The 18578-nt window shown below is 38.1% G+C and overlaps 1 protein-coding gene across 1 annotated transcript in view; it reads left to right on the top strand.

The window, feature by feature from the left end:
- The first annotated feature begins 35 nt into the window (after positions 1-35).
- The window catches only part of arfgef2 (ADP-ribosylation factor guanine nucleotide-exchange factor 2 (brefeldin A-inhibited)), a 56418-nt gene continuing 37875 nt past the window's right edge, over positions 36-18578 (top strand). Inside the window, exons 1-8 of the mRNA XM_022208825.2 lie at positions 36-365; positions 7865-7895; positions 9949-10072; positions 12098-12244; positions 13711-13890; positions 14736-15045; positions 15828-15947; positions 16226-16344. Of these exons, the coding sequence (XP_022064517.1) occupies positions 203-365; positions 7865-7895; positions 9949-10072; positions 12098-12244; positions 13711-13890; positions 14736-15045; positions 15828-15947; positions 16226-16344 (1194 nt within the window). The 5' untranslated portion in view covers positions 36-202. The remainder of the gene's footprint in view (positions 366-7864; positions 7896-9948; positions 10073-12097; positions 12245-13710; positions 13891-14735; positions 15046-15827; positions 15948-16225; positions 16345-18578) is intronic.

Here is an 18578-nt window from a genome sequence, read left to right as displayed (position 1 = left end):
CGGGGGAGGCTGAGGTCACAGCCCAGACAGCTGAGAATCACGTGACGTGACGTGTAACCGGCATGGCGGCGCTGAGCTGAGGTAGCAGCTCTACCGGACTAGACACCGATAGCCTGGATTCGGTTAGCGCTCCTTGTCGCCTGCTCATCCGCGGGGCCGAGGCCGAACATGTCGGCCTGAGAGGAGCCGAACGGACCGAGAGATGCACCAACAACAGCAGCTTCAGCGGCTACAGCAGCAGAAGGCAGAAAACAGCAGAACCAAGAGCATGTTTCTGTCCAGGGCGCTGGAGAAAATCCTCTCCGATAAGGAGGTGAAGCGGAGCCAGCACAGCCAGCTGCGCAAAGCCTGTCAGGTGGCGCTCGGTGAGTGCTTTCTGCGCTTCTGCGCTTATTCCACTTTTGCTTTGGGGGGTAAACACATCTGTCTGTCGTGTCTGGTGTGGTCAAAGAATGAGGGGAGCTACACAGCTAGCTGCTAGCTGCATAGACACGTCAGACTTGTTAGCTAGCTTCCTCCGCCGTAAATCCAGCTGTTTATTGCGTGTGGACATCCGTCACAGCTTTATAGTAATTATGCTGTTGTATGAGCCCGTTATTGGTGCTGTCAACGTCGGCAGATAAACAAGCTAGTCGCCGTTAGCTGCCCGATGCTACGTTAGCTGTCCGATGCTAGGTCAGCTAGCCAAACAGACCGATTCTGTGACCACACCGACACGACGGAAATTGTTAGCTAGCTAGCCTCTTCCGTCGTAAATCCAGCTGTTTATTACGTGTTCACATCCCTCAGAGTTTTATAATAATTATATTGTGATATGAGCCCGTTATTGGTGCTGTCAACGTCGGTAGACAAGCTAGTAGCTGTCAGCTGCCCCATGCTAGGTCAGCTAGCACAAACAGACCAATCCCCTGCTTCTGTGACCACACCGACACATAAAAATGTTAGCTAGCTGGCCTCCTCAGCCGTAAACCCAACTGTTTATTACGTGTGGACATCCCTCACAGCTTTATAATAATTCTGCCGCTAAACCAGCCCGTTATTGGTGCTGTCAACGTCGGCAAACAAACAAGCTATTGGCTTCTCCATGCTTGGTGAGCTAGCCAAACAGACCAATCCGTTTGTTGTACGTAGCGCTGAGGCAGCCAGACAGTCCCAGTCCTGCTCAGACACTCTATCTGTCCGCCTCCAGGATACTCTGACGTCCGAGGCTTTTCCATTCAACACAAACACGGATAGTGTTACTGCTCCACTCATTGTGTTTCACCTCCCTGCTGGTTGTCGAGACAGGCTGTAAAAACAGGTGTGTGTTTGTTTTTGGTGTGTATCAGTGGAAATCTACAGAAGATCCTAAGGGTGGAAGCACAAAAACCACAATCCACGTGTGAATTTCAGTATCATTAGGAGACATTTTTGTTTTTAGGGTGACCATCATTCAAAATAGTCCAAGAGAACATATGCAGCAGTGTTTTTAATCAGAATACACTCACTTATCAGAAGCAGAATCAGAATGTTTTATTGCCTTCAACGAATTTGACTGTAGTGAAAGATAAAGAAGCAGTGACAAAAAATAAAATAAATATTTCCAGTGTGAAAGAATGTGCAAATTAGCTACCTAAAATTTACAATTCTATGTGATCTCTACAAGCGTGCACAGAATGTAATCAAGTACATATAAGTAGGGCTGCAGCTATCAATTATTTTGAGTTTACCATCGATTATTCTGGTAATTAATCGAGTAATCGGGATTCTGCGCTTGGAATGCGTGTTGCAGCATCAAAAGAGGAAGTGAGCGTGCTGTGCAACAGAAATAACCGTCCTGATGGAACATCTACTGTGTATTGTACATATATAGTATAGTACAGGGATATTATAAATATATATAGTACAGTACAGGTGTATTCTACTAAAACTAAAGCCATGGGAACCCCACATGTATTTAGTTGTTGATGCAGAAATCCCATAAATCTGTTTCTATGTTTGGTCCATTTAAACTGCAGATGATAGAGCACAAATAAGAAAACTGATCAGTTTATTAGTACTGATTACAGAGAATATTCAATCAGTAACCTTAGTTTCACTTTGATTTGGCCACAAATTAAAGTGATTTCCTTCATTATGAGACAGTGTCAGACCTACATACACTTCAATACATCATGTTTGAATATATGGAGTTTGATCGTTTTATTGTGCAGCTGTCTGTTATCAGCAATCAGTTGCATTGGTAAAATAAATATATTAACGCACGTTTGATAGTTTTTTAACAGCACTCCTGTCTTACATAATTTCCAGTAGAAGCTTTTTACTGTCATAAAGTTTTATGTTCGTCATTGTTCTCCATTAAAACAACCTGTTCACAATTGGTTAGTTTTGTGTATAAAGTGTGAAATGATCGTTCAACTCTCCTGTTTGTGTGACGATGAAGCAGAAAGTCTGAGTTAAAGAAAACAGAAAACCACCTTCATACCTGTTAACTCTGACTGAGGTTTTAGTTTTTGTCGATTCACACAAAGAAAGTCTGACTGTTAAACGGCCTTCATAGCTCAGCTTCTGATCTGATAAACACTAGAAAAGCTGCTCTGGTTAAAATAGAAGCATCCCATCAAATTTAAAATCCCCTATAATTGACTGATGATAGGTCTAGGTCCGTATAGGATGAAATCTGGGTCTAGTTAGTGACCTGGGGTCTGCATGTAATGGATTAAATCTCCATTCAGAGAAGTTTGCCTTGAGGAATTTTAATAATTGAATTACCAGAATAACTCGAGGAATCATTTCAGCCCTACTTTATAAGTACAAATATCCATGTTTTTGAAAGTATTAAGTTCATAACAAATGAAATTTCTGTTCTTGTGTGATAATTTAACCAACTATATCCCAATTACGGCTCAGTAAAACGTGTTTTTGTATTTAGCCTGTGTTTTGTTCTACAGCAGTGTTCATATACACAACAATCAGTAATATTCAGCTGTGAAATCTGTCTAATAAATAAACTTCATATGACAGTAAAAATATGTTGACTTTACACAAGGAATCAGACTTTTTTTTTTTTTACAGTAAAATAACATCCAGTAAATAAACTTTTACTTACTGTTAAATCCTGACTAACCCTGTCTCCATGTCAGGGATGGTTTATAATTAGAATAATAATTAATGGTGTTTGTGTTGTTTGAGATGTGTTTATTAAGGGTTGTTAACAGATTAACTACCTGTAATAATTATCTGTTTATTAAAATAGTGAGGGATAAAGCAGAATAAAATGGACATGCATGTGTTGCAGGTTAGCTGTAGTACCTGGTTGCACCACCAGGTGGAGTCTCTTACCGTTTAACACTGTTGACCACCAGCAGTAGTGTGCTGGCATGCAGAGTGCTTTGTGAGACTTTAGCTAGCTCAGTTCGATAAAAAGAAAACGTCTTGTGACAATTAATGGCTGCCAGCATAGCTTTTAGGCTATTAGCGCTGCAGGCTAGCAGAAGTATGCTGCATTAGCAGCAGCCCATGTTACATGACATGTACTGGTGTCGTGTGACTGCAACCCACAGTATTCATTAGCATACAGTATGTAGTCATGTAAAGTGAGTCTATCTTGTGTTGTTGATTTATCAGTTTTTGATTGATAGGGCTGCTAAGTATTGATTAAGGAATTTATTCAAAATTTGCATTCCTATCATACAACTCTTCCCATGTAGATCCTGCTACTGTCTGATGCCGCAGATATTTAATAAACTCAGAGGAAATAGTTCTCAACAGCTGGAAGCAACAAACTAAACTGCAGCTCCTGTAAACATTTTGAAGGCTGCATGTTTCTTTAGCCTTTAAATTCTGTCTCTCTGATATGTTTATAGATGGGACACACAGGTTGCTGCTGCTACCTTACATGTCACAATAGTAGGCTATTAGCGCAGTTAACTAGCATAAATACGCTATGATAGCGGTGGCATATTTTCTGTGCCAGATAATGATAGTCGAGCAGCATTTATGTGACTGTGATCAAAGCAGATTAATTATCATGCCAAATGAGGCCATCTTTTGTTATTGATTATTTGATTGTTGATTAATTGGGCTGCTAAATATCGGTTAAAAAATTTAGCAATGCCCATATGCACTGCTCAAAAAAATTAAAGGAACACTTTTTAATCTAAGTATTGCATCAAATCAGTGAACCATGTGGGATACTGATCTGGTCAAGTAAGTAACTGAGGGGCTTTTTAGTCAGTTTCAGCTGCTTTGGTGTTCATAAAATTAACAACAGATGCACCAGAGGGGTAACAATGAGACAACCCCCAAAACAGGAATGAGTTTACAGGTGAAGGACACTGACATTTTTTTCCTTCCTAATTTTTTTCTGACTGTTTTTCACTAGTATTGCATTTGGCTAGGGTAAGTGTCACTTCTGGTAGCATGAGGCGATACCTGGACCCTACAGAGGTTCCACAGACAGTCCAACTCCTCCAGGATGGCACATCAATGCGTGCCATTGCCAGAAGGTTTGCTGTGTCTCCCAGCACATTCTCAAGCGCATGGAGGAGATTCCAGGAGACAGGCAGTTAGTCTGGGAGAGCTGGACAGGACTGTAGAAGGTCCTCAACCCATCAGCAGGACAGGTATCTGCTCCTTTGTGCAAGGAGGACCAGGATGAGCACTGCAATAGCTCTACAAAATGACCTCCAGCAGACCACTGGTGTGAATGTCTCTGATCAAACAATCAGAAAGAGATGTAATGAGAGTGGTCTGAGGGCCCAGAGTCCTCTAGTGCCCGCTGTGCTCGCTGACTGGCACCGTGGAGCTCGGTTGGCATTTGCCATAGAACACAGGAATTTGCAAGTCCACCGTTGGTGCCCTGTGCTTTTCACAGATGAGAGCAGGTTCACCCTGAGCACATGTGACAAACATGAAAAGGTCTGGAGAAGCCGTGGAGAACGTTATGCTGCCTGTAACATTGTTCAGCATGACCGGTTTGGTGGTGGGTCAGTGATGGTGTGGGGAGGCATATCCATGGAGGGACGCACAGACCTCTACAGGCTGGACAATGGCATTCTGACTGCCTTTAGGTATCAGGATGAAATCCTTTGACCCATTGTCAGACCCTACATTGGTGCAGTGGTCCTGGATTCCTTCTGGTGCACGACAATGCCCAGTCTTATGTGATAAGAGAACTCATGCAGCTCCTGGAGGATGAAGGAACTGATACCATTAGCTGGCCCCCATGCTCACCTGACCTGAATCCAATAGAACACCTTTGGAACATTATGTTTTGTTCCATCTGACACCATCAGGTTGCTCCTCAGACTGTCCAGGAGCTCAGCGATGCCCTGGTCCAGTTCTGGGAGGAGATACCCCAGGACACCATCCATCGTCTCATTCAGAGCTTGTCCCGATACTGTCAGGCATACAAGCACATGGAGGCCATATAAACTACTGAATAGCATTTTGAGTTGCTGCCAAGGAATTTCAGAAAGATGGACTAGCCTGCCACATCAGTTTTTCACTTTGATTTTGGGGTGTCTTGAATTTAGCCCTCCTGGGAGGTTGATAATTTTCGTTCCCATCAAACAATGTGGCATTTTTCATTCCTAACACATTATCCAGTCCATAGCAATGCTAATTTCCAGTTTGTTTTTCCCCCGTATTGAAATATGATGTGTTTTCAAAGTGTTCCTTTAATTTTTTTGAGCAGTGTAGATCCAGCTGCTGTCTGACACTGAATAAGTGGAAATAATTCTAAGCAGCTGGAAGTAACAAATTAAACTGCATCTTCTGTAAACATTTTAAAGGTTACGTGTCTTTATCTTTTAAATTCTGTATTTTTTGCCGTCTTCAATGTTTATAGACGTGAGCACAGGTTGCTGCTGCTAGCTAGTGGGGCCTTCAGGCTATTAGCGCTGTTAGCTAGCATAAATACACTAAGATGGCTGGTGGCAGATTTTCTGTGCCAGATATTGATGGTAGAGCAGCATTTATGACGTGACTGTGATCAAAGCGAGTTAATTAGCATAATAGTTATATATAATGAGTCCATCTTTTGTTATTGATTGATTATAGTTTGATAGGGCTGCTAACTATAGGTTGTTTTTTTTTTTTCAACATTTGCATCACCTCTCTTACTCTGGAGATGCTCATATGGATCCTTCTGCTGTGTGATGCTTCAGATATTTAATAAACTCAGAGGAAATAGTTCTAAACAGCTGGAAGCAACAAACTAAACTGCAGCTCCTGTAAACATTTTAAAGGCTACACGTTTTTGTCATTTAAACTGATAAAAGCAGCATTTGCCGTGTGACTGCTACCAATGGTATTCATTCGCATGTGTAATCATGTCAAATGAAACCATCTTAATTGATTATTAATTGATAGGGCTGTTAAGGAATTTAACAATGCCCATATAGATCCATCTGCTGTCTGATGCTGCATTAGAGGAAATAGTTCTAAACAGCTGGAAGGGACAGACTGAAAATAAAACTGTTGTCTTTGGTGTTCCATCCAAGCAGCGCTTTACTCCCTGACTTCAATTTTTATAGTGTTGTATGTTTAATTTTCTGTATTTTATTGTGCTTGTATTCAGATTTGCCATTTTAATTATTGTGTTTGTCTTCTGGGTTTACTATTAACGATTGTACCGCGCTTTGGCTCGACTCCTTTTGTTTTAAATGTGTTTAATACACAAAACCAACTCCACTTAAAGTCTCGAGTTCTCTCTGTGTGTTTTCTGAGATATTTATGGATGGGACTCACATAGCTAACATAGCTGTTACAGTCCAATTTCATTTGCAGTCGGACGCCACAGTTGCATTCACTGGACATCAGAGATTCAGTAAATTTCAGATCTGGGGTTGCTGTGGTCCCCGTTGATTCATCTCTGCTATCGATGATTTAAAGCTTGATCAGATGCAATTATTTGTTGTCTGAGAGTGTGTTTTATTTGCTAAATGTCTCAGTTTTATTGGGAAATTAGAAGTTGTGCTTCATTATCGGGGTTTATGTCGTCTTTACTGACACAGAACCAAACGTCTGTGAGTCTGAGCTGCTCGGTCTGCTCTGCTTCTCTCATTATTCATGACGCCAACAGAACACAACACTCCTTTTCTGAACTCTTCATTCAGCCAGTGGAGGATGTTTAGCGTGTCCCTTTTTCAGTCTGAACAGGTCATCTTTCTTTATCACACATTTCTTGTTCCTCTGTTCAGATATCTGAGTTGTTCTGCTTTGTATCGTCATCCTGTATGATTGATTGGGTAAACAGTGGAGGGAGAAGGATTAGCCTGTAGAACACCAGAGCTTAGCCAGGTGACTTAACAACAAGAGAATTATTGATACCTTCCTGTATTTAGGTGCAGCTCTAGTTTAGTTTTTTTTTTTGTACATTTCACGGCAGATCTTACTCAGAATATATTGTCACTCTGACAGAGGTTGTGACATTTCTTGTGAATGTTGCTCAAGTGATATTTCCTCCTTGTGTGAGTTTGACGGTACTAGCTGCTGTTGTACATGAATCAACCAACTAATGTGGCTGAACACACTTTATTACTCACTTTGTAGTCACGTCGGTAAGCTCACAGGTGTGTGTGCAGCTTTGGACGGATTAGTATGGGTTAAAATGAGGGGAAAAAAGGAAATCGGTTACGTTTGAGCAGGAGGATGGATGGGAATGGGCATGGAAAGACAAAACATACACAATTAAATGTTTATTTAATCAGAATGTACAATCTGAGTATAATGTAACCAGAAATACAACATTTCCAGCAGCAATAATGCAAGAAAACCAACATGTCCTGCTGTATTTGTGACTATCGGTAGCACTGATGTGAGCTGGTCAAAGCTCAAACTTCATCACTTCTAATCTCGTGTGTCTCCTGTTTTTTTGTAGATGAAATCAAGGCGGAACTAGAGAAGCAAAAGTAAGTATTCTTTGCACAAACCTTTTCCTTCTATGACTGAATGAATGAAGGAATTATTGCACCACGGAGAGGATTTTAGATTCTATTTCCTGTTTTTGTGATGTGAGGCATGAAGCTGCTCACTGTGAATAAACTGCTGCTTTCATAGCATGTTGATGTGCTTTTTTAAGGTTTAAAAGTTAGATTTTAGTGCCTATGATGAAAGCATGAATGTATGTTGTAGTAGAGGCAGACAGATTATTGGCCCAGCTGATTATAGCGGCCAATATTTGGCATTTTTCTGATTATCAGTATTCTTATTTATAGATTATTGATCAATTAAATGCTCTACTTCAGGTCTGATCAGCCTCCTCTCTCTGTCTGTTGCCACTTTGTGGTGTCAGAAATGTCTGAACAAGAAACCAGGAAGTTAGCTTCTCTCACAGCAGCTAACGCTACGCTAACGGCTAGCAGCTAAGTTAGAAGGCAGATTAACCTGAAACAGAGTCTGGAAAACAATAACTAATTTAACATCTGGACCTTAGTGGACAATAAAACTGATAAAACAGTGAAAGATTAAGAAAATAGAAGAACAGCAGAAGACAAACTGATCAGTGTCAGTGGATTCACATAAACAGAGGAGATGGTTGAATCCTTCCTGTTTCTATTTTACATATTGAGTTATAATCACCTTTATTAGTGAAGAAGTCTAGTTATGAATGGCAGGTTCTCTGATATCACTTGCTGTTAAAACATTACATTTAATGTATGTCAGCTCCAGATTTCGGTTATTGGCCTTTCTTGAACGCTCTGCAAAAGTCATTCCAAAACTGGAGGACATTTGGGCTTCCACATTTTTGAAAAATAATTCTTCTCTTTTACAATTTTCTGCTCTGTATTAATCAATAATAGGTAATAAACTATCAAAGGCTTGATTGGCTCAGCTTACACATCAATGGTACCATTTTTATTCCATGTTTTATGTGTTGTTTGCTAACTCTGCTCTAATCACAGTAACAGGGTTGCTAATCCATGCTAATGTTAGCTTTTTCTCAGCAGTAGAAACTAGATGTTTAGCTAGCTGTTACTGCTGACCAAGAGGACAAACTGACTGATGGAAAGCAGTAAAAAGAATTAATCTGATCCTGATACTATGAGGTAGAGTGAGACTTTCAATCAATGTTATGAAAATATGAAAAATAGAAGAGGACATAGATTTGTTCTACCCATTCTTTCAGAAAACTGAAGATGTAAATGACAAAAATGAAACACGAAACGACAAAAACAAAACACAAATTGACAGAAACGAGACACAAAAGACAAAAACAAGTCATTGAATGAAAAAAGAAGATACAAAATGACAAAAATAAGGCACAAAATGACAGAAACAAGACATAAAATGACAAAAACACGAGACAAAATGGCAGTAACTTGTCAAAAAATGAAACAAACAGGACACAAAACTACAAAAACAAGTCATTAAATGACAAAAACGAGACATAAAACGACAAAAAGAAGACACTATGACAAACGAGACAGAATATGACAAACTGGACACAAATGACAATATCATCAACAGGTTATGCTAACATGTGAGACACACGTTCAATTCATAATAATTATTATTTAAAATATTATGTTGATTAAAAAATGTTCCCTCAATTTCAAGAGACATCAATGAAAAATATTATTCCCAAAAAAGAGTTTAAATTTAATTTTAACTATTTTATTTGAGGTTCAGTTTGGTCATCGGGGGGTGGGACAAGAGAAAAATGTCATTTTAGAGGGAACTGCAGACTTATTTGGTATTTCAAAAATATTTTCAAACATTCTTTTCTCCTATTTTTTTTTTAGATTTGGTCTCAGGACAAGAACATTTACACAACTGCATGTTTTAGTATTTTATACATGGATTATGTGAACTTTGATGTAAAATGTTCTCCAATTCTGGAATGATCCATATCAGCTGAATATAAGTTCAGATACTTTACAGCAGACTTGGTTTGTTCGTTGTCCTTCAGGGATCTTTAGCAGAAGGCTCCTCTCAGCTCTTTGTTTCCTCTCCACCCTCCAGGGATGGAACCGTGGTGCCGCCCAGAGCCAACTACATCGAGGCCGACAAATATGTGCTGCCCTTCGAGTTGGCCTGTCAGTCCAAGTCCCCCCGGATAGTTTCCACGTCTCTGGACTGTCTGCAGGTTAACATCCGCCAACACAAACACACAAACACGCCGTTTGCATGCAGCTAACAAACATCCTCATCTTCCTTCTTCACCCATGTTTGCTTTTTTTCCCTGGTTGTGTTGCTCACCTAAAATCCTGCTACACCTGTTTCACACCTTCGACATTTATCCAGAACAATGACTCCACATTCCAGAGACACACCGTTCTTTAGCCCTTTAGCAGCTTTTCACCGAGTCCAGTTTGAGTGGAAAGGAAAGAGTCAAACACAGACTTCTTCCGACGCAAAACAAGAAGCTTTTATCAATCCCACAGTGCTGCGTTATGACAGCAGCAAAGGGGGAAACATTAGTGAAAAAATACACCAAAATATACACCAGTACTAGTTCAGATTGTCCAAATTCCTCTGGATGGAAATGACAATTTTGTACATATTAAAGGTGGAAATACTGATAGAGAAGTAATAATATTACACATATTGTCGTATATGTAGAACAATTGATATTCACAGAGTTTTTCATTTTTCATAACATTAATTTCACTTGTTTTCTTTGCACTGTAATGTTTTTAATCTTGATTTACCCGAATAAAGCCCCTTGTTAGTTGTTCAGAAAGGTGCTGCATACATTATTTATTATTAATGTTACTAATGCTGTAATAATCTACGTTATGATGATTATTATTATGACATTATCGGGGGTGCTCTTGATTGTTTTTCAGTTAATTCCAGGATTGAACAATATTATTTATGAAAAAAAAATTTTTTTTGGACAAGTAAAAGTCCTAATTTTATATTGCAAAGATTTTTTTTTAGCTTTAATGTGTTTATGTAATTTTTTTGTACTCTTAATTCTGCTTTTTTCATCACAGTTTTATTGTATTTTAACGTTTTAATCATTACTTTTCCAAATAAAGCACCTTGTAAGTTTGTTCAGAAAGGTGCTGCATACATCTGTTTATTATTATTCATATTTTTATTATTATTTTAATTACATTATCGGGGGTGCTCTCGATTGTTTTTCGGTTAATTCCAGGAATGAACAACATTATTTATGCAAAAAAAATATTGTTGTGTGATCGTTTTGGCAGATATGAGTCCTCATTTTATATTGCACAGATTATATTTAACTTTTATGCGCTTATCTCACTTTTCGTTCTCTTGAATCTACTTTTTTCATCAGTTTGTTGTATTTTCATGATTTAATCATTATTTTCCCATATAAAGCACCTTGTAAGTTTGTTCAGAAAGGTGCTGCATATATATTTTTATTATTACATTATCGGGGGTGTTCTCAATTGTTTTTCAGTTAATTCCAGGAATGAATGATATAATTTATGCAAAAAATATTATTTTGCCATTGTTTTGACAGATATGAGTCCTAATTTTATATTGCACAGATTTTGTTTGACCGTTTATGTTCTTTTTAAAAAAAAATTATGCTCTTAATTCTACATTTTTCATCTCAGTTTTGTTGTATTTTAATGTTAAATCTTGATTTTCCCAAATACAGCACTTTGTAAGTTTGTTCAGAAAGATGCTAAATACATTTGTTTGTTATACTACATTATCAGGGGTGCTCTCAGTTGTTTTTCAGTTAAATCTGGGAATGAATGATATAATTTATGCAAAGAAAATTATTGTTTTGCAATTGTTTCAGCTATGAGTTCTAATTTTACATTGCACAGATTGTTTTTACCTTTTATGTGCTTATTTTAATTTGCATCCTCTTAAAGTAAATTTGTTCAGAAAGGTATAAGGAACAAGGTGACAGGTGGAGTTAATATAGAATAAGAAAGAATGTGATTGAAGAGGTAATGAGCAACATATAGTCCTTATCAGCATTATTATTCTGTTTATTTGAACTTATAGGAAGTCAAAGAAATGCTTGATTTTGCTCAAAACGGCTACAGATACACAAAAAATGACCTTCTCTTTGCCCACACAAGTTATCTGTTATAAATCACACCTTTCCAAACACACAATGACACAGAAAGCTGCTCAGACTTTAGACTTGACTTCTGCTGCTCTGACTCCTCTGTAGAAGCTGATCGCCTACGGACACATCACCGGAAACGCTCCGGACAGCAGAACGCCGGGAAAGAGGCTGATCGACCGGCTGGTGGAAACCATCTGCAACTGCTTCCAGGGTCCGCAGACCGACGAGGGAGTCCAGCTTCAGATCATCAAGGTACAGCCGGCAGGTCTCCTCACATCTGGACGCCTTCAGATCCTCCAGCTGTCGGTGTTGTTGTTGTTGTTGTTTACCTCAAGCCCAGTCAGAGACCTTCCAGACATGATTTTTACATCTGTTTATATGTGAGAACTGAAGAAATGTTTGATTATTTAACCAAAACCATCCGGATTTGAACTCTGTCATTCAGTTTTACCCCAGAAAAGCTGTAAAGATAAATTTAGTACCTTCTTTTCCGGCTTCCACAAGAGCTTTAGCTTATTTAAATCGTGTCAAATGTGTGTGATAGTCATTATTAGATTGACGTGAAAGGACCTGCCTTATTGAATTGATAATGTAGTCACTTAAACCTCTCAAATCAAACCTCACAGGCTCGTTTTCTCTATAATCAAATGTCCTGCACCTCTTTTTTTTTTTAAGTTAAAATGACACAAATCACATAAAAAAATAGTTACATTTCTTTTGATTATTCATTTCACAAACATAAAATTTAAAAAAAAAGCTGGAATCAGCATGTACAACAGCAGCTTCCCACTGCTGTCACCTGTATTGGAAGAAATGTGGTTCTACATGAAATAAATATTTTATCGGGTCCATATTTAGGATTTATTCATATAATCTGCTCTGTATAAACACTGCCTGCCTGAAAAGTCCCTGAATTTTTGTCACATGACTGTTGGTCGCAGACGAGTCGATCACGCCTTCACGGTTTCGGAGAGCAGTGCAGAATTTTTTATTTTTTAAAGCATTTGCTTATTGTAAATGGTGGGGGGGGTTTTGGTAAGTTTTTCAACGAGTCATATAGAATAAATCAGTAAAATGTCACAAATTTAGGCTTAGATTTAATAGATTCCTGTCAGTGAAACCAGAAGTCACACATGATGAGTTCAGTGACCGTCTCAGTTTTTATGGTTTCTGACTCAGATAAACTGTGTAAATTTGGTGATTATTTTAACAATATTATTTAGAATAGTTTCAAACTGAGTGTCAGGCTTGGAATTATATTAGTGCTCATTTTTCATTTTATCTGACTTTTTCTTAGATTTCTTCACATTTCCTGCACACCTTTAAGCCTTGATAACATTCTGTGCTCAGACAGTAGCTCCAACCCATAGCTACTGCTTATTTAAGTCTCCCACAGTGAATGGAAAACACATCCTGGTTGGATGGAAAGGGCAAAGTCTCTGCTTTAAAGTTTACAGCTTTATCACTGTTGACAGAAGATTTATAGGTCGGCTTATCAACATCTGTTTGGATTAGAACCACCGCTGAAGGTGACTTTAATGTCAGGTCTCAGGTCTGCACACAAAATAACGTTTAAAGGAATCGACCTGACAGATGTTAATTCGTTGATGATGCTTCACAGCTACAGAAACGCTGAGGGAAATGTGGTGGTGATTCAGCAGGTGCAGCAGCAGCACTTCCTGTGTGATAAGTCTCTACTTCCTCCTGTCTGCGTCCAGGCGCTGCTGACGGCGGTGACCTCTCCTCACATCGAGATCCACGAGGGCACGGTGCTGCTGACCGTCAGGACCTGCTACAACATCTACCTGGCCAGCCGCAACCTCATCAACCAGACCACCGCCAAGGCCACGCTCACCCAGATGCTCAACGTCATCTTCACACGCATGGAGAACCAGGCTGTTAGTTTAACACCGCCAGCATTCTGACGTCTGTACACGCAGCTGAAGCCTGGTTTTTGGCCAAATGTGTGACAATTAGCTTTAACCTTTTCCTAAAGGGAATCACATCAGTCAGAGTTTCTTTGAAAAGCACATTTCATGTCATGGAATGTAACACAATGAATGAAAAACAAAGAAAATCATAATAATACTGACTGTCAAGTTTCCATCAGTGTGTTTACTGTTAGTTGGATTTATAACAAAGCATTAAATAGTAATGACTGTCTACTAACTAAATATGGTGCAGAAAAATTCATTGTTTTGGCTTAAAAAGAAAATAAACAAAAAAACCCAATGATTTCAGAATGTGAAGGCAGATTAATTATATATTAAATTACATGTTTTGTTCACTTTAGAGACAATTAGAAGACGTTTCACAGGAAACGAAAACAGATTTTTATCATTTTGTCAAAATGCTCAATCCTGCTGCGAGTTTCTGCAGATTTAATGAAACAAACGTCAGATTCACTGACAGTAAAGTTTCAGAGGCTGAGCAGTTCCTTCACTGAGCAGAAAAGATTTTCAGTGAAAACAGCAGCATGTTTCTGTTGGAGATCAAACCAACTGAAATACTGCAGATTTGTCCTTAAATATTTGGGTTAACGTTCTGTTAGATGTTAGAGAACAATCTTTTGTTTCTGGTTTAGTAGAACTTTTGAATCAGCTCGTTAGAAATGAGGTTCTGACTAATCTGTGTCATAATTAATCTAAATACATGAAATGTAAAAAACGACGTAGTTGCCTCAGGATTTTTATTTTAAACGTTTTTTTTCACAGATCTTGTTCTCTTTCTACCGCCTCCACAGGCTCTGGAGGCTCAGGAGCAGGAGAAGGACCGGCTCCGTCTGCCCCAGCAGAATCCGTCTCCGGTTCCAGGCGGCCGGCGGTCCGGTTCCCCTCGGTCCGATCGGACGCCCACACCGGAGCCCCAGAGCTCCCCGTCGCCGGCAGCCAGCACCCCGGACCTCACCAACACCACCAGCTCCACCCCTCCACCACCAGCAGCCCCGGACTCAGAGCAGGACCACGAACCAGAACCACCGTCTGTCAACGGAGAACCTGAAGGAGGCGGCGCTCCCATGAACGGAGGAGCAGAGCAGGTCACCCCGTCAAGAGGTCAGACTTCAGTTTTGAAGTTCCCATTGCCGTTGCCAATATTAGAAGAAATGTGGTTCTGCGTGCAATGAGTATTTTTGCAAATATGTATTTGGGATTTTAATATAATGTTTCCTTACAATCTGCTCTGTATAAACACTGCCTGTCTGAAAAGTCCCTGCATTTTTGTCTCGTGATTTTTGGTCGCAGACGAGTCGATCATGCCTTCACAGTTTCGGAGAGGAGTGCAGAATTTTTTTTTTTTAAAGCATCTGGTTATTGTAAATGGCGTATTGTTTGGAAATTTTTTTCAGTGAAATATATAGAATAAAGCAATAAAATGTCACAAATTTAAGCTTAGATTTCACACATGATGAGTTCAGTGACCGTCGTAAAGTAAGAAATCAGACTGTTTGCTCAGTTTTTATGGGTTCTGGCTCTGATAAATGGTCTAATTTTGGTGACTATTTTATTATTATCATTTAAAATAGCCACGTTCAAACCTCGCGGCTTGGTGTTCAGAGAGATTTAATTTGTAATTAGTGCAAATTTTTCCTGTTTCTCTGACTTTTTCTTCGATTTATTCAAATTTCCTGCACACCTTTTAGCCTTGATACCATTTCTGTGTTAAGACAGCAGCTCTAATCTATAATTAACGCTTGTTTAAGTTTAAATTTCAAGTTTTAATTCAATAAAAGCCTGAAAAACACTCGTCTGAATGTGTAACGTGGATTCTGCAGCTTTTCGTACATTAGCTTCATGAATATTTACAGTTTCTGGTGTTTTTTTTTTTTTTACCTCAGATTCTGTTTTTGAAGATGCTGTAGAGACGTCTCCTACCGTAGCTGAGGAGGCTGAAGAAGTGGACAAACCAGAGAACAGTTCAGGAGAACAGCAGCCAGCACAGACCAACAGTGGAACAGGTCAGAATCTGTTGCCTCTTGTTCTCATGAAAGTCATTACAACATACATGACTGTTCAAAAGTTTGGGCTCACTTAGAAACGTCTTCATTTTTTAAAGAAAAGTTTTTTTTTTCCCCATAAACCCAGTCTCGATGTTGTTCATGTGGTAAATGACTATTCTAGCTGGAAACGGCTATGTTAGGAGGCAGCCATGGGTTATGTAGGCTGGTAGTGTATAAAAACATCAATCAGTTCCTATTTCAGAATCCTGACCTGAAGGTTTTGTCTTCTGTTCCAGCACCGGTCCACCCGGCTGCAGAGCAGACAGATGTGGCTCCTCCTCGGGTTCGGACAGAGGGTCAGCAGATGAACGGCATCATTGAGGATCGTTCTTCAGTTTCCTCCACTGACATGCTGGTGAGCAGCGTTAATAGCATTATTTATTTATCCCCAGTGTCCCCACACGGTAAAGGCGTTTGTGTCGTGCTATTTAGTCTCAATAAATTGTCAGTTTGGTCGCTAAACAGCAATTTTTCAGCCCAGTGGTTTTCACTTTTCACCTCAAGAAAATAAACTACGTTCAAAAGTTTGGGGTCTTTAGAAATGTCCTTATTTTGTACAGAAAAGCAGTTTTTTAAATGAAGATAACATTAAACGAATCAGAAATATATTTTTCACTACTATAGAGCAACTTTAGCTAATATGGAGCAACTTTAAATAATGTGGAGCAACTTTAAATAATGTAGAGCAATTTTAATTAGTAATAGTTACTTTAGCTAATATAGAGCAACTTTAGCTAATATAGAGCAACTTTTAATAATACAGAGCAACTTTAGCTAATATAGAGCAATTTTAAATAATGTAGAGCAATTTTAATTAGTAATAGTTACTTTAGTCAATATAGAGCAACTTTAACTAAAATAGAGCAACTTAACTAAATAGAGCAACTTTAGCTAATACAGAGCAACTTTAGCTAATACAGAGCAACTTTAGCTAATATAGAGCAACTTTAGCTAATATAGAATAACTTTAGCTAATACAGAGCAACTTTTAATAATACAGAGCAACTTTAGCTAATATAGAGCAACTTTTAATAATATAGAGCAACTTTTAATAATATAGAGCAACTTTAGCTAATACAGAGCAACTTTAGCTAATATAGAGCAACTTTTAATAATATAGAGCAACTTTAGCTAATATAGAGCAATTTTAAATAATGTAGAGCAATTTTAATTAGTAATAGTTACTTTAGTCAATATAGAGCAACTTTAACTAAAATAGAGCAACTTTAGCTAATACAGAGCAACTTTAGCTAATATAGAGCAACTTTAGCTAATATAGAGCAACTTTAGCTAATATAGAACAACTTTAGCTAATACAGAGCAACTTTTAATAATACAGAGCAACTTTAGCTAATATAGAGCAACTTTTAATAATATAGAGCAACTTTAGCTAATACAGAGCAACTTTAGCTAATACAGAGCAACTTTAGCTAATATAGAGCAACTTTAGCTAATATAGAGCAACTTTAGCTAATATAGAGCAACTTTAAATAATACAGAGCAACTTTAGCTAATATAGAACAACTTTAGCTAATACAGAGCAACTTTTAATAATACAGAGCAACTTTAGCTAATACAGAGCAACTTTAGCTAATACAGAGCAACTTTTAATAATATAGAGCAACTTTAGCTAATATAGAGCAACTTTAGCTAATACAGAGCAACTTTAGCTAATATAGAGCAACTTTTAATAATATAGAGCAACTTTAACCAAAATAGAGCAACTTTACTTAAAATAGAGCAACTTTAGCTCATATCGATGAACTTTTAATAATATAGAGCAACTTTAGCTAATATAGAGCAACTTTAAATAATACAGAGCAACTTTAGCTAATATAGAACAACTTTAGCTAATACAGAGCAACTTTAGCTAATACAGAGCAACTTTAGCTAATACAGAGCAACTTTAGCTAATATAGAGCAACTTTAGCTAATATAGAGCAACTTTAGCTAATACAGAGCAACTTTTAATAATACAGAGCAACTTTAGCTAATATAGAGCAACTTTTAATAATATAGAGCAACTTTAGCTAATACAGAGCAACTTTAGCTAATACAGAGCAACTTTAGCTAATACAGAGCAACTTTAGCTAATATAGAGCAACTTTAGCTAATATAGAGCAACTTTAGCTAATATAGAGCAACTTTAAATAATACAGAGCAACTTTAGCTAATATAGAACAACTTTAGCTAATACAGAGCAACTTTTAATAATACAGAGCAACTTTAGCTAATACAGAGCAACTTTAGCTAATACAGAGCAACTTTAGCTAATACAGAGCAACTTTAGCTAATATAGAGCAACTTTAGCTAATACAGAGCAACTTTAGCTAATATAGAGCAACTTTTAATAATATAGAGCAACTTTAACCAAAATAGAGCAACTTTACTTAAAATAGAGCAACTTTAGCTCATATCGATGAACTTTTAATAATATAGAGCAACTTTAACTAACGTAGAGCAGCTTTGAATAATATCGAACATCTGTATAAAAATAAACATCAACAATAGTCACATTTTGGACTAATTTTATGGTATGAAACCCTTCAAATCAACTGACATTCAGCTGAAACAGACATAAAACTAATT

This window comes from Acanthochromis polyacanthus, chromosome 6, assembly GCF_021347895.1.
Source record: "Acanthochromis polyacanthus isolate Apoly-LR-REF ecotype Palm Island chromosome 6, KAUST_Apoly_ChrSc, whole genome shotgun sequence".
In the NCBI taxonomy this organism is placed as follows: Eukaryota; Metazoa; Chordata; class Actinopteri; family Pomacentridae; genus Acanthochromis; species Acanthochromis polyacanthus.
This window is presented reverse-complemented; position numbering and strand designations above follow the sequence as displayed.